The 16171-nt window shown below is 37.5% G+C and overlaps 1 protein-coding gene across 1 annotated transcript in view; it reads left to right on the forward strand.

Moving 5' to 3' along the window:
* LOC150078506 (uncharacterized) overlaps positions 1 to 16171 on the forward strand; it is a 365826-nt gene that overhangs the window by 54726 nt on the left and 294929 nt on the right. Inside the window, exon 3 of the mRNA XM_090384588.1 lies at positions 1578 to 1738. Coding sequence (XP_090240714.1) covers positions 1578 to 1738 — 161 coding nt within the window. The remainder of the gene's footprint in view (positions 1 to 1577; positions 1739 to 16171) is intronic.

Raw genomic sequence — 16171 nt, forward strand, 5'->3', positions numbered from 1 at the left:
TCGACGTTTGTGAGGTCACGGAGAAAATTATGGCCTGATGTTGAAAAATTAACTGCAAACTGTGATCTGGACAAAGAGCCAGCGAGGATCTGATGGACCACAACAACATTGCTCTGCTTCACTATTTGAAACAATTATCAGAGTTCAAAGACCTGAAAGAAAGAAAGAGACATCGATAAATGGCTTATATGCGATAACATTCTAGAGAATGAAATGTTAACAGATGATCAAATCATCGAAGCAGTTAGTCAAGGAGAAATGGTGGAAGATGAAGAACCAGAGAACCCAGAAACTATGTGCAGAGATAAAAATGACAAAAGAATAAGTCATTCAGAAGGAAAGAAAGCGCTTGAAACTGATAAGATACATCGAACAGCAAGATAATTCATTTACCATTGATATAATTCACATCTGACATTCTCTCATTGTTAAAAAGTTCATCACCTCCACTATCTACCCTGCCATTCTCTATGGTGCAGAAATATGGGCCTCTGCTGCATCTATAAACCTTAAGTGGGTGTACACCGCTGAATACTGGTTATTGAAATGGTCCAATAACAAGCTTCGTCTACCTCCCGCTACCACAACCACCATGATGGCACAAGCACTCAACATCCTGAGGATGAAGTTCCTGATCGTGGAAAACAGGCTGGTCTTCACAGCCAAACTCATCACAGGCCAGATATCATTTCTGAATATATTTGGAACGCTTGCTCTTGGAGGATCCCACAGTCAGCACCTACACTCGTGGGTCACCACAACGGGCTTGTACTCACTGAGAGATTTCTCTCCAAGCAGATGCTTGCCGCCCTGAACTGTGTGGATGCCGACATCGACAGGATAATAAGTAACAAGCAGGAACAGACACAACTTTATCAAAGCCCTTGAACCCTGAATCATGTCAAGTCGTATTTGATTTTCTGTGTTTGTGTTCAGCTCTGTGTTTTCATGCTGTATTTGTATTTCTTTTTGCATTTGTGATCTGTATTTTGTAGCCTTTTGTATTTGTACACTGTACTTATTCTTCTTTTCTCTAACTGCTATATGTGAACCCCTGGTGCTTGTTGCCGTGAAGGGATATTGTGCTATAGCTTTACTTCACAATAAAGATTTATTTATTTATTTATGAAAAAAAATGGCGTGATTTTGCTTCACAAAATGAATTTAAATCAAAAAGACAAATGAAGATTACCGATTTTTTATCTAAGTAAATGTTTAATAAACATTTATATACAACATACTGTATATATATTTTTTTATTTAATTTACAACCTATAAATGGTATTTTGCATGTGTTTTCCGATGAACTGTCCATTTGTTTATCTGGCCTGAGGTCCGGTCCCCATGGGGCTGGTTAATTGAAAGTCTACTGTAATCCATTTTAACTGTCCTATTTGTATTTAGCCTATTAATATTAGCCAAAATCAACAATTTTATTGCTGAAACATTTTAGCTGTTGTCCAGTGTAATTTATTCTATTTTCATAGTAGTAGTTTGATAAATCCATGACCATAAGTTTAGTAATTTGAAATAACTTTTTGGGTATTGGTTATGTAAATCTGTTAATTTTAATTTAGATGAAAGCAGAAAAAGACAGAATTAAAAAAATTCATGAAGATGATTGGCCACCAGGGGAATGGCCTGAACCGCCTCCAGCACCACGAAAAAAACGAGCATTGAAAGACCCAAAATTTCTTCAGCAGCAGCAGTTGAAGCAAGAATTAAAAGATTTAAAAAGGTAGGTTTTTTTTTTTTTGGAATCAATGTAAATGCATCTAGTTTCATTAATATATGATAAGACAGCAAGATTTTTAGGGATGATGACTGGAACAAAAATTCTGAAGATTAAAATAAACTGGACAAAACACATCCTGATGAAGAAAAATTGGGATAATTCCAGGAAATACTCTTATTAAACTAATCTACATAATTATTTGAGAAGGAAATTGATATTGTGCTTATCCACAGGAAATGATATGATATTGATGTAAAGAAATACTAACTGCAACAGTAATTTATTTTCAAAAACAAAATACATCATCAATACTTATATACTGTATACTATATCAGTATTTATGTACTATATCAGTACTTATATATTAACATCATCAATATTTATATACTGCATATCATTTCTGTATAACCGTGATTTTTATGTCTGTGGAATTATTTTTGCCTGCAGAAGGTGCTGGTATTTTGTTTCATTCCAGCAGTTTTTATTTCTTTTATTTTCAAGATTGGAATGGTTGCAAGAGAATGAGATAACCACTACAAAACAAGTACTTAACAAAAAGGTGCCATTTTGAAATGCAGCTGAGTAATAACATCAGGCCTGAAGGGGTAACAAAGGTAGAGTTACAATTAAGATTAAAAAATTGCACTTTGCAAAATAGAAATAAAACAAAAAATAAATTGAAAGCCTACAATTATGTCTGTACAAAATAAAATAGTGCATAGCAAGTTAAAACAAAACAGCACAAAATGCGGTAATTAAAAAGGAATAATACAAAAGCTAAAGAAGTTAAGAATACAATAATGTAAGTGCACAATAAATTATTGCACGGTAAGTACAACATGGATATGTACAAAAGTGTGGTAATTACAGAGGTTTAATAGATAAATGGAGCCCTGTATACTAAATGTGCAGTATTCACATATCTCCACTTACATGGGCAAGTCCTACATGGGGAGGCTCCAGGATGGAAAAACACTTTGAAAATGTGAATTATGATCAGATTACTAAGTCACAAATGGTGTCTTATGCTCCCTGCTGCAGAGGGGTCTTGAAACTTCCAAAATGCAGATACATTATAACCCTCCATCTGGGTTACGATGTATCAGTCCATCATATCCCAGAAGATCTTTCAAGAAAACATTCTCCATCCATTCTTCAGTGCCTCAGCAATTGACAAGGATCAAGGAATAGGTTTGACTTTTCTTACTTCACTCTATTTCAGAAGATCATCACGGACAAAATGCAAAAGAAGATAAGCTGTGGCATTCCTGACCACTCAAGTTGGTCACCTGCTCTGCTCAGCAGCATCTCCACAACTACATACTGAACCCATCCTTCCCAACCAAGACAACACAGTGGTGTCCTTCTAATTTTACAACAGTAAGGTTAGATGGACCCTTCTGTGGCAATGCTTTATTTCCATCATCTAGAACTGCTCCCTACAGTGGAGACCATTCAGCAACAATCAGATCAATTCCTCTGAATGGTCTTCATTGTATGAAATAGTCACAGCTGTGGATGGTGGAAAAGAAGCCTGAACATAGAGGGTTACTCAGTTTGTAGTTGTCCATTTGGCATAAGCACATCACAAATATTGCTTACTCTTCACCTAAAAAACTGGGTTTTCTCATTTGCTTTCGGTGTTACTTTTCTTGCAACATATTTAAAATCCACCTTATCATGGAATATTGTTCCCAAATCTCTATCGGGCTTCTAGACTCCATTCAAAAGAGGGCAGTTAGGTTAATTAATGAACCATCATGAACAATCTCCAAAATAAAGTCTCTCCACTCTGTTTCATATACTTTGTCTCTACTGAATGTCTTTTCTATAAATGCTTCCATGGGCACTGTTCTTCTGAATTTAGCTTCTGTAATTCCCACTCTCTCTTCCAAACCAGTCCAAACATGTGCTGCAACCAGTCAGTGTTCTTTCACTATCCAATTTCAAACTCATGGAATCAATGTTTCTTCTTCTCATTTATTCCTTCAACTTCCATTTTCTGGAAAAACCTCCCTCCATACATATTTCCCAAAAATTACAATCTACAGAAATTCAAGTCTAATGTCAAGAAATATCTTCTTTCAGCTTCTCAACCTTCAACCCACGTGTTGTACTAAGTATTATAGGTTCTAATACCTTTTGTGGTTTGGGTTTTCATAAAAAAAAAAAAATAATAATAATAATTAAAAAAAATGTGTGTACAACCCAAGTTGTTCTCTTAATTAACTTTGCATGAGCTAAAGTTTATATCCCACTTTCTTTCCCCTACACTTCTATCATAACTAAGCCTTCCTCTTCTCCCTCAGTTCATCCTAGCCATGGGCTTCATCCTAGCCTTGACTTTGAAGGCCTGTCTGTACAATTTTGGTAACCCCTCCCCCAAATATGATACCTTGCTGTTTCTCACTTTTTTTTGAACAAGTCTGGTTTTTCAGTTCCTGTCAACAACTGGAGGAATTCTTAAGTCCTCCTCATATGAGGCCTCGTTAACTGATCTCATGTAGTGGATATAGGGTTTTCCTCATAAAATCTAGTTTTTCTATAATGACCACTCTTACACCACACAAATATTAAGATAGTTTTATTTATCTCTCTATTAACTAAATCCCTATACATTAAGGTGATTTTTCAGGAGCCTTATCAGTACCCTTCCTCAGACCATACATATGCTTTTGCCAGCTTCCTGCTTGCTGAATGTCTCAATTCTGACTGTGCATTCTCTCATAGTTATACCAGATTTTTTAAGACCATGCAACATGCAAATCAGCTTATGAACACACATTTCTATAGACATAGCACACTTGTGGTTATGGGTTTATATTTATTTATTTATTCCCATTCCCTCAGGTTTCAGTGGTATGCAAATCACTGATAGATGTACCCAGTGCTTTTAGCAGCTCTAGGTTCTCTGTTCCAGGCCGCTTTCCCCTTTCTTCTTATGCATTTCTTTTTTACCCTAATTGTCCTGCAGTCAACTGCTTCTCTTCCCCCATTTCGAGAGGTGTTAATTTTTTGTATGATTATAGTGTTGCATAGCTTATTTTTATGGCAGAGGCACCTCCGTAGCCAGGTGGGAAGGAGCAGCAGTGCATAGCACACACTTCTTGTATTAGACCGGGGTTCGAGCCCGTCACCACCAAATACGGAGGATGCGGAAAGGTCAAGGAATGACCACCGCATATCCCGGAGCAATATGGCCTTAATTGCTAATGCTCCTAAAAAAAAAAAAAAAACAAATTTTATGGCAGAATTGTACGACTGTGTACTTCCACTGTAAAAATGTTTGAATTTTTCATCTGTGAGGTGGGTCTTTATTAAAAATTGTTGTCTTAATTTGACACATTTTTTAGTTGCTTTCTTGTTTGTGTATTTAATTCTGTGTGTGCTTTGAATGGTCCCTATCAGTTCCCACAGATCTATTTCTTACTTACTCATTCATATGATTTACATTCAAATTTAACATAATTTTAATTATGTTTGAACAAACACCATTTCTATATCCCCCCACTCCTACCATTTATTTGTCTGGAGTTATTACTATTTTTATTAGTTTTCTTAGCCATATACATCCTTACAGTTATTTGTTGTCATTGTTCTCCCCCCCCCTCTTTTTTTTTCATCTAATTGCTACATTTTCTGTTTCCTAATTGTCATCCTTTGGGAGGTTGTAACTACTACACTTTGCATTCAGTCCTAAACCTTTCCTTTAGATCAGGAGCCTGGAAAATGTTTTCTGTAAAGGACCAGATAGTAAATAAATTAGGCTTTGCGGGCGAAGAGGCAAAATCGATGAAATGATGAAATTCAAAATATAATTATAATAATTAAGTACAATTTTTTTGGAAAACAGGTCTACTAATGAGAAGAATGGAATTCTTTTTTCGGGAAAATATTTCACTTAATTGGGGTTCAAAGTTAGTGTTCCCTATCATCAAAATCGATTGCAAATGTTCATCTGTTTAGCATTAGTTGAGGCACATGATGCAAGAAAGCAAGCTTATATAGCATCAGCCAAAAAAAAAAAAAAAAAAAAAAACCCCTTCCCATTTCACCTATCCAGTCACTCCAAATGTTTGTCTAGCTCAGCCTTAAATTTATTTAAGCTATCAACTTCCACAACAACAGATGGAAGTCTGTTCCAGCAATCGACTTCTCGCTGGTTAAAGGCAAACTTCCGCACATCTATTCTAGAACTGTCTTTCCTCAGTTTGAATCTATGTCCCCTCAGGTTCTTAATCTGAGCAAGCAGAAGTTGGGTTTTATTGGCGCTAATGTGCCAATAAAACCCAACCAACCAACTTCTAGCTCTGCATTGACTCCTCAAATAAACAACTGAGCAGTATCGGAAACATCTGTCGACTCATCAAGAGCCAAGGAAAACCACTTGAAATCAATTGTCTTGTTTTTTAATTGACTATTGATGTTGCTCCCAATGTCCTCAACTCTGTGAGCAACGGTTCTCGCCGAAAGGCTAATAGTCTTAAACAAGTCTATTTTCTCTGGGCACATTTCTTCGGTTGCTGCAATCAAACATGATTTAATTAACTCACCATCAGTAAACTGCTTTCCTTGCTTGGCTAAGAAATAAGCCACTTGGAAACTTACTTTGGTTGCAGCCTCATTTTTATTATTGCGAAGAAATTCTGCTGCAATGAGATATTCTGTTTTAAATTTGATAAATTTTCTGACTGTTGCTTTCCTGTGAGTTGGGAATGTTGTGATGAGTGCTTAGTTTGGTAATGTAGACATATTCTTTTAGCACCGCTATAGTGTTATTATTTAATAAACACAATGCTTTGGCATTTAATTCGATAAGAAAATAATCCACACTCCACAGAGCATTAAAAGTGCGACATTCAAAGTCCACTTTTCTCTTGTTTTGACATGATGGGTATGCACTGGTAATAAAATAAAAATAAAAAGTTTTGGAAGCGAGCTGCATTGCACTTGAAACGCTGTCAAGTTATCACTACGTCACTGCGATTTGTAGTGTGCCGAGCAGCAGTGTGAAGCGATGAGAGTGCCACATAGGTCTCTGTCGCAACTACTCAACTTTGGCATTGTATCTTGAAAGCAGCTATAGACAATGCGTAAACGAATGAGCATTGCTGTATTCTTATTAAACTTTATTCATGGACATTGAAATTTGAATTTCATAAAATCTTCATGTTGTCACGAAATATTATTATTCTTTTGATTTTTTTTCAACCATTTAAAAATGTAAAAATCGTCCTTAGCTCAAGGGCCATTCTAAAACAGGCAAAGGCCAGATTTGGCCCACGGGCCATAGTTTGCCAGGCTCTGCTTTAGATAATCAGCCATCACTTTGACAAGCTGATTTCATGAGTGGTCCCCATTGGTCTCCAGTTTATATTGCTTCTTTGCTTAAACTTATTATGCTCTATTTTATTCTATAATCTGCCATGCCATTTGGAGCCTTTCACTCTCCTTGTTAAACTTTTCTGTTAGGGGTTTTTTGCTCTTTAATTTTCTTAATATATATATATATATACTGGGGGGCCTGCCCCTGCTTGTTTTGCTTGCCAACCCCCGCGCATGCTTTTCTACGTAATATGTAGAGGTATGATGAAGTAAGTCAAATCTTTTCTATGTAAAAGACACACCTATCAAAATGCACTGATCAATATCTAATCTAATATATAAAAGCAAATAGAAAGTGTTAGAAAAAACTATAAGTAAAATTGTGTGACTGTTGAGTGAATGAAAGTTATTATTAATTGCATGTTCTATCTTAGCCTCTTCACTGGACAGACTGATGGCTATGCAGGCCTTCAGGGACCTCATGGTTATCCAAACTGACACCATGCTGTAGCTTTTCCTAGCTGGTATGGTGTGGGATGCTGACACTGGCCATTAGGGTAACCCCCCAGGCCAGTGTGGGACAGATCTTCAAAACACACTCCATCGTAGGAATCTCTTTCCCTATGTTCTTTTATTCCTACCACCTGGGGGGGTGGTTGAGTGTCCTTCCCACAATCCCCTTCCCCCACCCTGGGTGGCCCCTACTCCCTTTTACCTTGTGGCTCACCCCCACCAACAACTTTCAAATTCTACCCTCTGGACCAGGATGGGTGTCCTGTACCAGGGGGTCCCCTTACTGTCTCCCCTTTCAAATCAGGCAAATGCCTCAACTACTGTCCCCCTTTGTTCTCTGCCCCTTTTATCCCACCCTCTTCCTATCTCCCCATTATTTCCTTTTCAATAAAATTTTTTTTCTTTTTTACATCCCGCCAAAGCTTCTGGCCCACCTCCCAGGGGTGGTGATGGAAACTGCTGGTGTGTTAGTGGCTCGCCACAGGCCCCCAGGCCAGAGGAACAACACAACCCACACTAATACTTCACAAAACACACACACCCTGGCCTTTTGCAGAGTATTGTATTCTACACAGTAAAAACGCGGAGTTGGGGGAGACCCGCAGTGCTGCCAGACAAAAAACATTATGTCACTATGATCGATATCGAATCAGGAAGTAATCTGTGTAATTATTTACCTGTGCATTTGTAGTGTACGGCATTCAGTCACTATGTAATTATTTACTTGCATTTACATAGGTCACTTAGGAAAAGGCCTTTTGCTTCGGGTTTCATAATGCATGAGGAATATTGTTGTATCCCAAAGAGCAGGACTAAAATATTTAACTGAAATATTTAGAAACTATACAAAAATTTAAAATATTTACAAAACACTGAACTACTGTATTTACAAATATACAATATTCATTAATATATAAAAACATTACAATGGAACGTCAAATGTTAGGCAGTGAAGCACACAGTTGGTGAACATTATGGAGGCAGTTTTCAATAATTAATTGCATTTGTAGTGACGTTATTGCCTTGCTCTCTTCTCCCATTGGCTCGAATAAATATCACTAGGAGGAAAACTTTTTTAATGTATAGAGAGATAACTTCTGTTCCAGGGACTGGTTAAACAAGCATTGCTGGATCATCTAGACAAGGTAGCAGTGATAATTCAGACACAGCATGGGTTTGTCATGGGGAAGTCTTGTCTGACCAATTTGATTGGATACTATGATGTGGTCACAAAGGAACTGGATGCAAAAAATTATTTTGATATCATGTACTTGGATTTCAGGAAAATTTTTAATACTGTTACACATGGAAGACTACTGTACAAATTGGAGCAGTATAGCATTAAGGGCAAGTTGCTACAATGGATAAAACGATGGTTGAGTGGGAGAAGACAGAGTGGTAATCAATGGATACTGCTCTATGTGGATTAATGTTATTAGTGGTGTCCCTCAGAGTTTGGTGTTGGGCCCATTATAGCATTGTTGTTTTGCATATTTATCAATAATGTTGAAGGTATATGAAGGTTATTGTCAAAGTTTACAGATGATACAAAGGTTGGCAAGGTTGTTAATAACAGCAGTGACAGTGTGCTATCGCAATAGGATCTAGAAAGTTTGGGAAGATGGGCTCTGAAGTGGCAACTGAAATTTGAAATTGAAATATGCAAAGTACTGCATGTGGGTAGCAGTAACCCCAAAGAAATGTACCAACTGGGTGGTGTTACACTCAGGGTAGTGCAGAATGAAAGAGACCTGGGGATATTTATGCAGTCAGATGTGAAGTTTTCTGAGCAGTGCAGACAGGCTGCCAGAGTAGGTTATGGGGTCTTGTCAACGATATACAGGAATTTTGCGAGCAGGGATAAGGAGGTGATTATCCCCTTGTATAAGGCAGTGGTCAGGCCACACCGTGAGTACTGCGTACAGGTCTGGAAGCCTCATTTTGGGAAGGATGTAGAGTTGCTAGAACGAGTACAGAGAAGGACAACAAGATTGGTGAGATGAACAAAGGGGTTATCTTACCAAAAGAAGCTTAAGTTTTGCAAGTTGCGGCATCTGGAGACTAGGCACCTGCGAGGTGATCTAATTGATGTGTGTATAAGTCCTTGAATGGATTGAGCAGGCTCAGTGCTGATGGGATTCTTTCTCTTGCTCTGATTACAAACCTGAGGGTGGCCTAGATTCAAACTGAGAAAGACAGTTGTAGAATAGATGTGCGGAAGTTTGCCTTTAGCCAGCGGGTAGTTGATTGCTGGAACAAACTTCCATCTGTTGTTGTGGAAGTTGATAGCTTAAATAAATTCAAGGCAGAACTAGACAAACATTTGGAATGAATGGATAGGTGAAATGGGAAGGAGGATTTTTTTTTTTTTTTTTGTGACTGATGCTATATAAGCTTGCTTTCTTGCATCACTAATGCCAATACTCTGCTAATACCAATGCTAACCAATGTACTTTAATTTTTCCCTTCACTCTTTTGGTACCTTATTCAGATATGTATATCACCCCACTGACCTTTTTTTTTATATAAGCTCTAACTTATATACCTTAGAACTTAAACTGAATAGCAGAGCACCCTTCTCAGCTCCTATACTCTACCTTCTGTTTTTTTTTATTTTTTTATTTTGTTGCACTTTTGTATTATATCTTTGTAATTACCACAGTTAGTATTGCCTTTTTGTCTTATTATGCAGTATTGACATAACTGGAGACATTAAATTTATTTTGTTTCATTTCTGTTTTTTAAAACTGATTTTATTCTTAATTGTAACTCTATCTTTGTTATCCCCTTTAGACCTGATTATATTACTCATTTGAGTTTCAGAATGTTGCCTTGTTGTTAAGTACTTGTCTTAATTTCATCAAAGCAGTCCAGATTTTATCTTCTGGGCTTTTCTAGGATGCCCTAATATTAGCATCAGCAGCAGTGTGCAATATGTCTTTTTGAAGAGTTATGTAGTAGGATGCAATATGGGCCAGGGGATGTCTTTGTGTGCTTTTTATTGCAGAGAGAGAAAGAGGAGGTTAAGTGCCAATTCATTGTTTTGATGGGCTAATATGAGGGCTTGAAAGGGATGCCGTTGAAGAAATTTAAAGGCAGAATCCATCAAGCACTCAGCTATTCAGCTGTAAATTACAAATGTTCATCACACGACACAGTAAAATTCTCTATGGCAGAAAGTGCTGGTCCCACAGAAAGCAGATATTGTTGGCAACATTTTGTTAGGCAAATGGGATGTGTATTCTGTGAAAAGGGTAGGTAGAATAGGACCAGGGTTTGACTGCCAAGGGCAGAAGTTAATGACATTACAGAGCAGTACTATAATCTTTTAAGGGCAGAAAAAAAGCAGTACAGTAATACCCCGAAGTTACGCGATAGGTGGGTCCGACGAAAATCGCGCAAGTCGAATTCGCGTAAGTCGTTGTACAACTTTGCATATAAATACATATAAATTTTGCTTAATTGGGACCAAGGACTAACAAAAACACTAGTTTAGAAGAAAAATATTAATAAAATTGGAGTTCTTTATACATATTAATACAAAATATGTATTAAAAAAACAAATGACTTACGTAAAAAAGTTATTTCGATGTCGATGGCTTGGCAATATCAGTCGTCAGACGAACAAATTCGTCTGATGACACAGCGCCTTCTTTTTTTCATGCAGAATTTGTTCGTAGAAAGCTAATAATTTTTTCATTCCTTGCTTTGTAGCTATAACGCGTTCTTCGTTGGAGTCTATGTTTTCTAAAATTTTTAAGCCCTTTACAATTGAGCCCTTTTCAATTTTCAACCTGTCAAGTTTGCAATTGTCATGTGCTTTTCGCCGTTGCTTCATTTAGGCCTGTAGCACGTGCAATATCACATGGTCTTTCATTTCGCTCAAAGCGTTTCACAATTTCATATTTTTTCTCTATCGACAGAGGCGGACTGGCCATTAGCCTTGCCGGGGAAACCCCGGTGGGCCGGAGGCCGGTGTGATTTTGGCCATAAACCATAGTATGAGGCCACTATAAATTTTCCTCGGGTAAGAATTTTTGATCCAGTCCGCCTCTGTTTATCGATATTGCTTTTCTTTTTCTCTCTGAATCTGCAGTGTCTTCACCAGGACGCTTCCTTTTCACACCTTTTAAGTATTTTACTCCTTTTTAGGGAATAAAGCACAATTAAAAAACGAGGAGGCACGCTTGATACGCATAAACAAAGCTGCGCGCATGTAGCAACTGAATAAACAACACCATAAAGGCAGAGATACACTATTAACACCTCACATTTCTAGGGGTTACTACCATAAAACAATAAAAATCCAGTTGCGTTTCTGCTAGTGAAATCTGTTATAAACTGGTAGTAAACTCGATCTAATTGCATTTGCGATTATACCGATAGCTGGAATTGTGTTGGTTTTTAGGTTACATTATGGTGAAATGTGTTTCCCCTTCACTGATATAAAAAACATAAAAGCAGCAAAGTTAAATTTTGTTCATCTTTCGCTCTCATTCTCCGCCGTCGCACCGTATATCGATAACATATGAAAAACGACCTTGAAGATAGTGGGCGGCAGCGTTGCCAAACGAAAAAATCAAGAACCGCGTAACTCCGAGTTAGCGTAAGTCGGGGTATTACTGTATTGTACATGATGGTACTAATGATATTAAGGGTAGGAGATCTGATGATTCACTTAACAAGTGTAGGGAAATGTTAAGAAAAAGTTGTGTTAGGATTAAATTTTAAAGTCCACAATTCTGTCCAGACACAATTGAAGTACATGATGTGAGTCTTATCAGTCAATCCCTGGAGGGAGGGAGGGAGAGAGAGAGAGAGAGAGAGAGAGAGAGAGAGAGAGAGAGAGAGAGAGAGAGAGAGAGAGAGAGAGTTTGTGCAAGGCTCATGGGATAGAATTTTTCATAGCATGGTCTGTGCTTGTTTACAGGAGAGGGTATTTCTACTAAGATGGGATACACTTAAATAGAAGGAATGCAAGAATATTTGCTGATGCTATTGAGGCAGTGTTAGGTGGGTTGGAAAACTGCTAGCTTGAGGTGGGGAATACAGAATAACAGATTAACTGCAGCTACAGACAGAGGTGTATGTAATTTTATTAAAACATGCAGCCTGGAAAGCCAGGTGTTTGAAATTACGAGGCCTGCTGGAGGTCCTTGTGGAACAAGCAAATACTTGCAACACGAATGCTAAGCATGTAGTAAACAAATTTGATGAATTTTAAGTACTAGTTAAGTCATCAAATGCAGACAGGGTAAGAATATTGTAGGTATGATGACATTCAGTCATAAGAGAATTTGAATGTGGCGAGTATAGCATGCAGAAAAAAACAGACAATATGGGGTGTAGTTATGCTCTTTATTAAAAATCGCATAGAATCTAAGGCGGTACACCAAATTGACATGAGTGGTCAGTGTGATCTAAGTACTGCTGGCAAGCATGATGTTGAATCAGTTTGGTGTGAACTAAGTACTGAGAAAACAAAAATGAGAGTAGGAATGCATTATAGGTCAAATGACTAATGAGTATAATGAACAACTGGACAGACATATAGAGGGTGGTCAATAAAGCAGAATGTCTTATGATGAGGGACTTTAACTTTCTAGATATTGACTAGAACTTGTGGGTTGGACAAACAGTGGCCAGACTTTTCTGGGTTTATTGGATGACTGTTTTTTACATTAGCAAGTTAAAGAGGTAACAAGAGAAAGAAACAATCTTGATTGGATTATTAGCAGTGACTCTGTGTATTAAGAATCTCTAGGTAAAGGAGAAGTGGCAGAGAACACAGTATACTGATGTGGGATAAACTTAAAGATATAACTACTTTCAAAGGTAAAGGGGAGGGATTTTGCCTTTTGTAAAGGTAATTACAATAATCACAGAAGTTTTTAAATTTTATTTGGAAGCATTCAGAAAAGTAATTGTAGAAGCTACAAGTCGACCATCACTAATCCGGTTCCACCGCTAATTCAGACATAATTCCACGAACGTAATTTCAAATTTCCTGGGTTGGTGCACATCACTGACCTGCCACCGTTGTTTGCAACATCAGCTGTTGGCATGAACTCATAAACACTGGCAAGCCATTCCTCCTCATTTTTCTGCATTTATTATTATAACCTGCTCACATTTAGCCCCGGCCATGGTTCTAATGCATAAAGGAAGTGCTTCTCGCGGTGTAAAGTGCAAACATTGTACATTGTCCATAACAGATAAAGTTGAACTTCTGAAAAATCTCAACAGCGGTGTCTGTGAGAAGTTTAACTATACTTAGTTGTAAATTCCAGCAATTCCTCTCAGTTCCTCTTATTTTAGTAATTTTCTTTTAGCCATTCCTTTTAAATTTTTTTTTTTTTTTTTTTTACAACACACTTGTACAAACTTGCAGAAAAACACAACACAGTATCGTGGATAATACAGTGTCCTAACAAACTTGTTTTCACAAAATCTCTAAACAAACAAAACAAAATCTCTGAGAAACTTATTGCGACATTTGAAAGTTTATTTTATCGCAATTAGTTTTATTGCAGTGCTCGCTGTGCATGCAATAAACTAATCACAAACGACCTTCACATGTATGCCGTAATAGCATCACACGTATGTGGCTGATACGGCTTCTCAAGAAATGAAGTAACCTACTGGGCCACGTCAGCCACATATATGCGACACAAAAAAAAGGCTTTTTTTGATGTTTTAAGCGAAAAAACGACAACACTGACATTACAATATTTATTTTAGAATTACTAATCAAATTATTTGCTAAATATTTTTTGGCCCCTGGGGAATTTTTTTTCTTAAACTACCTTGGCAATCAAGGATGAGGTGGTTAACTGTTGGGTAAACTGTATGAGCTAATCTAACCACCGGTGATCCGGCAAACTCACTAATCCTGCACCCACGGGTCCCAATGCTGCCGGATTAGTAATAGTCGACCTGTACTAGGTTTTTATGCAAATAAGTGGTAGGCTGCTTAGACCAAAAGGAATGAATTACATTAGTCCACTAGATTTGAATGGTAATAACTCTTTATGCCTTCATAGGTAGCACAGTGCATATAAGCACCATTCTTCTCACACTCAGTGGAAAAGATCCCGGGTTGAATCCCATTATATTTTTACCCTATATGGCTGAGTTAGTCAGTCAGAGGCAACAGTTGCAAGGGTTTTTTCTCTCCCATCAACTTGGGTTTTTTGCAAAGCAAACCCTAAAACAACAACATTACATATTTTGCATCTACATTCACACTGGAGGAATTTTTTTTATGAATGACAATGTGAGAAGTATATCAAATTCTATCAGGGAACTGAATGATTTTGTGATAATTGTTAGAAAAGCAGAAGAGAAATTGATGTTAAATAAGTAAATAAGGCGTCTGCAATGGATAGGATCCATCCAATTATATTGGGACTGGCAGCAAACCTTTAGCCTTAATTACAAGAGTGTTCCTGAATTTGGGATACGTCCCTAGGGATTTGGGTGTAAAAATGTCTTCCTAATATGAAGTGGGGAGGATCAAAGGGTGAGTAATTACAGAACTGTAAGCTTGACTTCTGTTGCAAGGAAAATAATGGAATCACTGGATAAAGAAGTAATGTAGGGCCACTTAAAGGGTTATATGACAATCTTGGCATGGATTTGTTAAGGAATGATCTTGGCCAATCTGATTTGATACTATGACATCACTAAGGATATGCATACAAAAATAATTTTAACTTCATATACTTAAATTTCAGAAAAGGTTTTGTTATTTTTCCACCTAAAATAGTACTCTCCACATTGGAGCAGTGTAGCATTAGAGGAAAGTTACTATTAATAATAGAATTGTTGAGTGAGACAAGACAGAGCACTGCTTTTGTTGGACTAATGTTGTTGGTTGAGTACCCTACAGTTCGGTGCTTAGACTTCTTAACGTTTTCGATATTTGTTAACAATATTGATATAGGCATATCAAGCTTATTAGCAGTGGAAACTGATGCAAGAAAGCAAGCTTATGCAGCATGCATCAGCCAAAAAACTTCCCATTTCATCTATTCATCCTCTCCAACAGTTTGTGTAGTTCTTCCTTGAATTTATTCAAGTTATCCACTTCCACAACATCAGATGGAAGTTTATTCTATCAGATGTTGTGGAAGTGGATAACTTAAATAAATTCAAGTTGTAGAAGTAATAATCAGTCATCTGCTGACTAAAGGCAACTATCCTTCCTTCCTCAATTTGAATTTATGACTCTCATGTGTAGTCTGAAAAAGAGAAAAGATGGTTGCAGAACAGATGTGAAGAAGTCCCCAGATGCTGCAACTGAAGCCTTTCTTGTTAGAAACTGAAGCCTTTCTTGTTAGGAACAGCCCATTGATCCCTTCATTAATCTCATTGCTTGTGTTTGTACCCGCTCCAGCAGATCGACATCCTTCCTAAAATGAGGCCTCTGGACCTGTATGCAGTACTGAAGATGTGGCCACCATTGCCTTGTATAGTACCTTGCTAGCAAAATTCCTGTCTATCATTGACAAAACCCCATATGCTGTCCTGGCAAAAAGTACCACATAGTTGGTACTTTAATCTGGAACAATTGCTGGGTCGCTTTAATCTTCAACC

Source organism: Mastigoproctus giganteus, chromosome 11, assembly GCF_048544385.1.
Source record: "Mastigoproctus giganteus isolate SK-2022 chromosome 11, ASM4854438v1, whole genome shotgun sequence".
NCBI lineage: Eukaryota > Metazoa > Arthropoda > Arachnida > Uropygi > Thelyphonidae > Mastigoproctus > Mastigoproctus giganteus.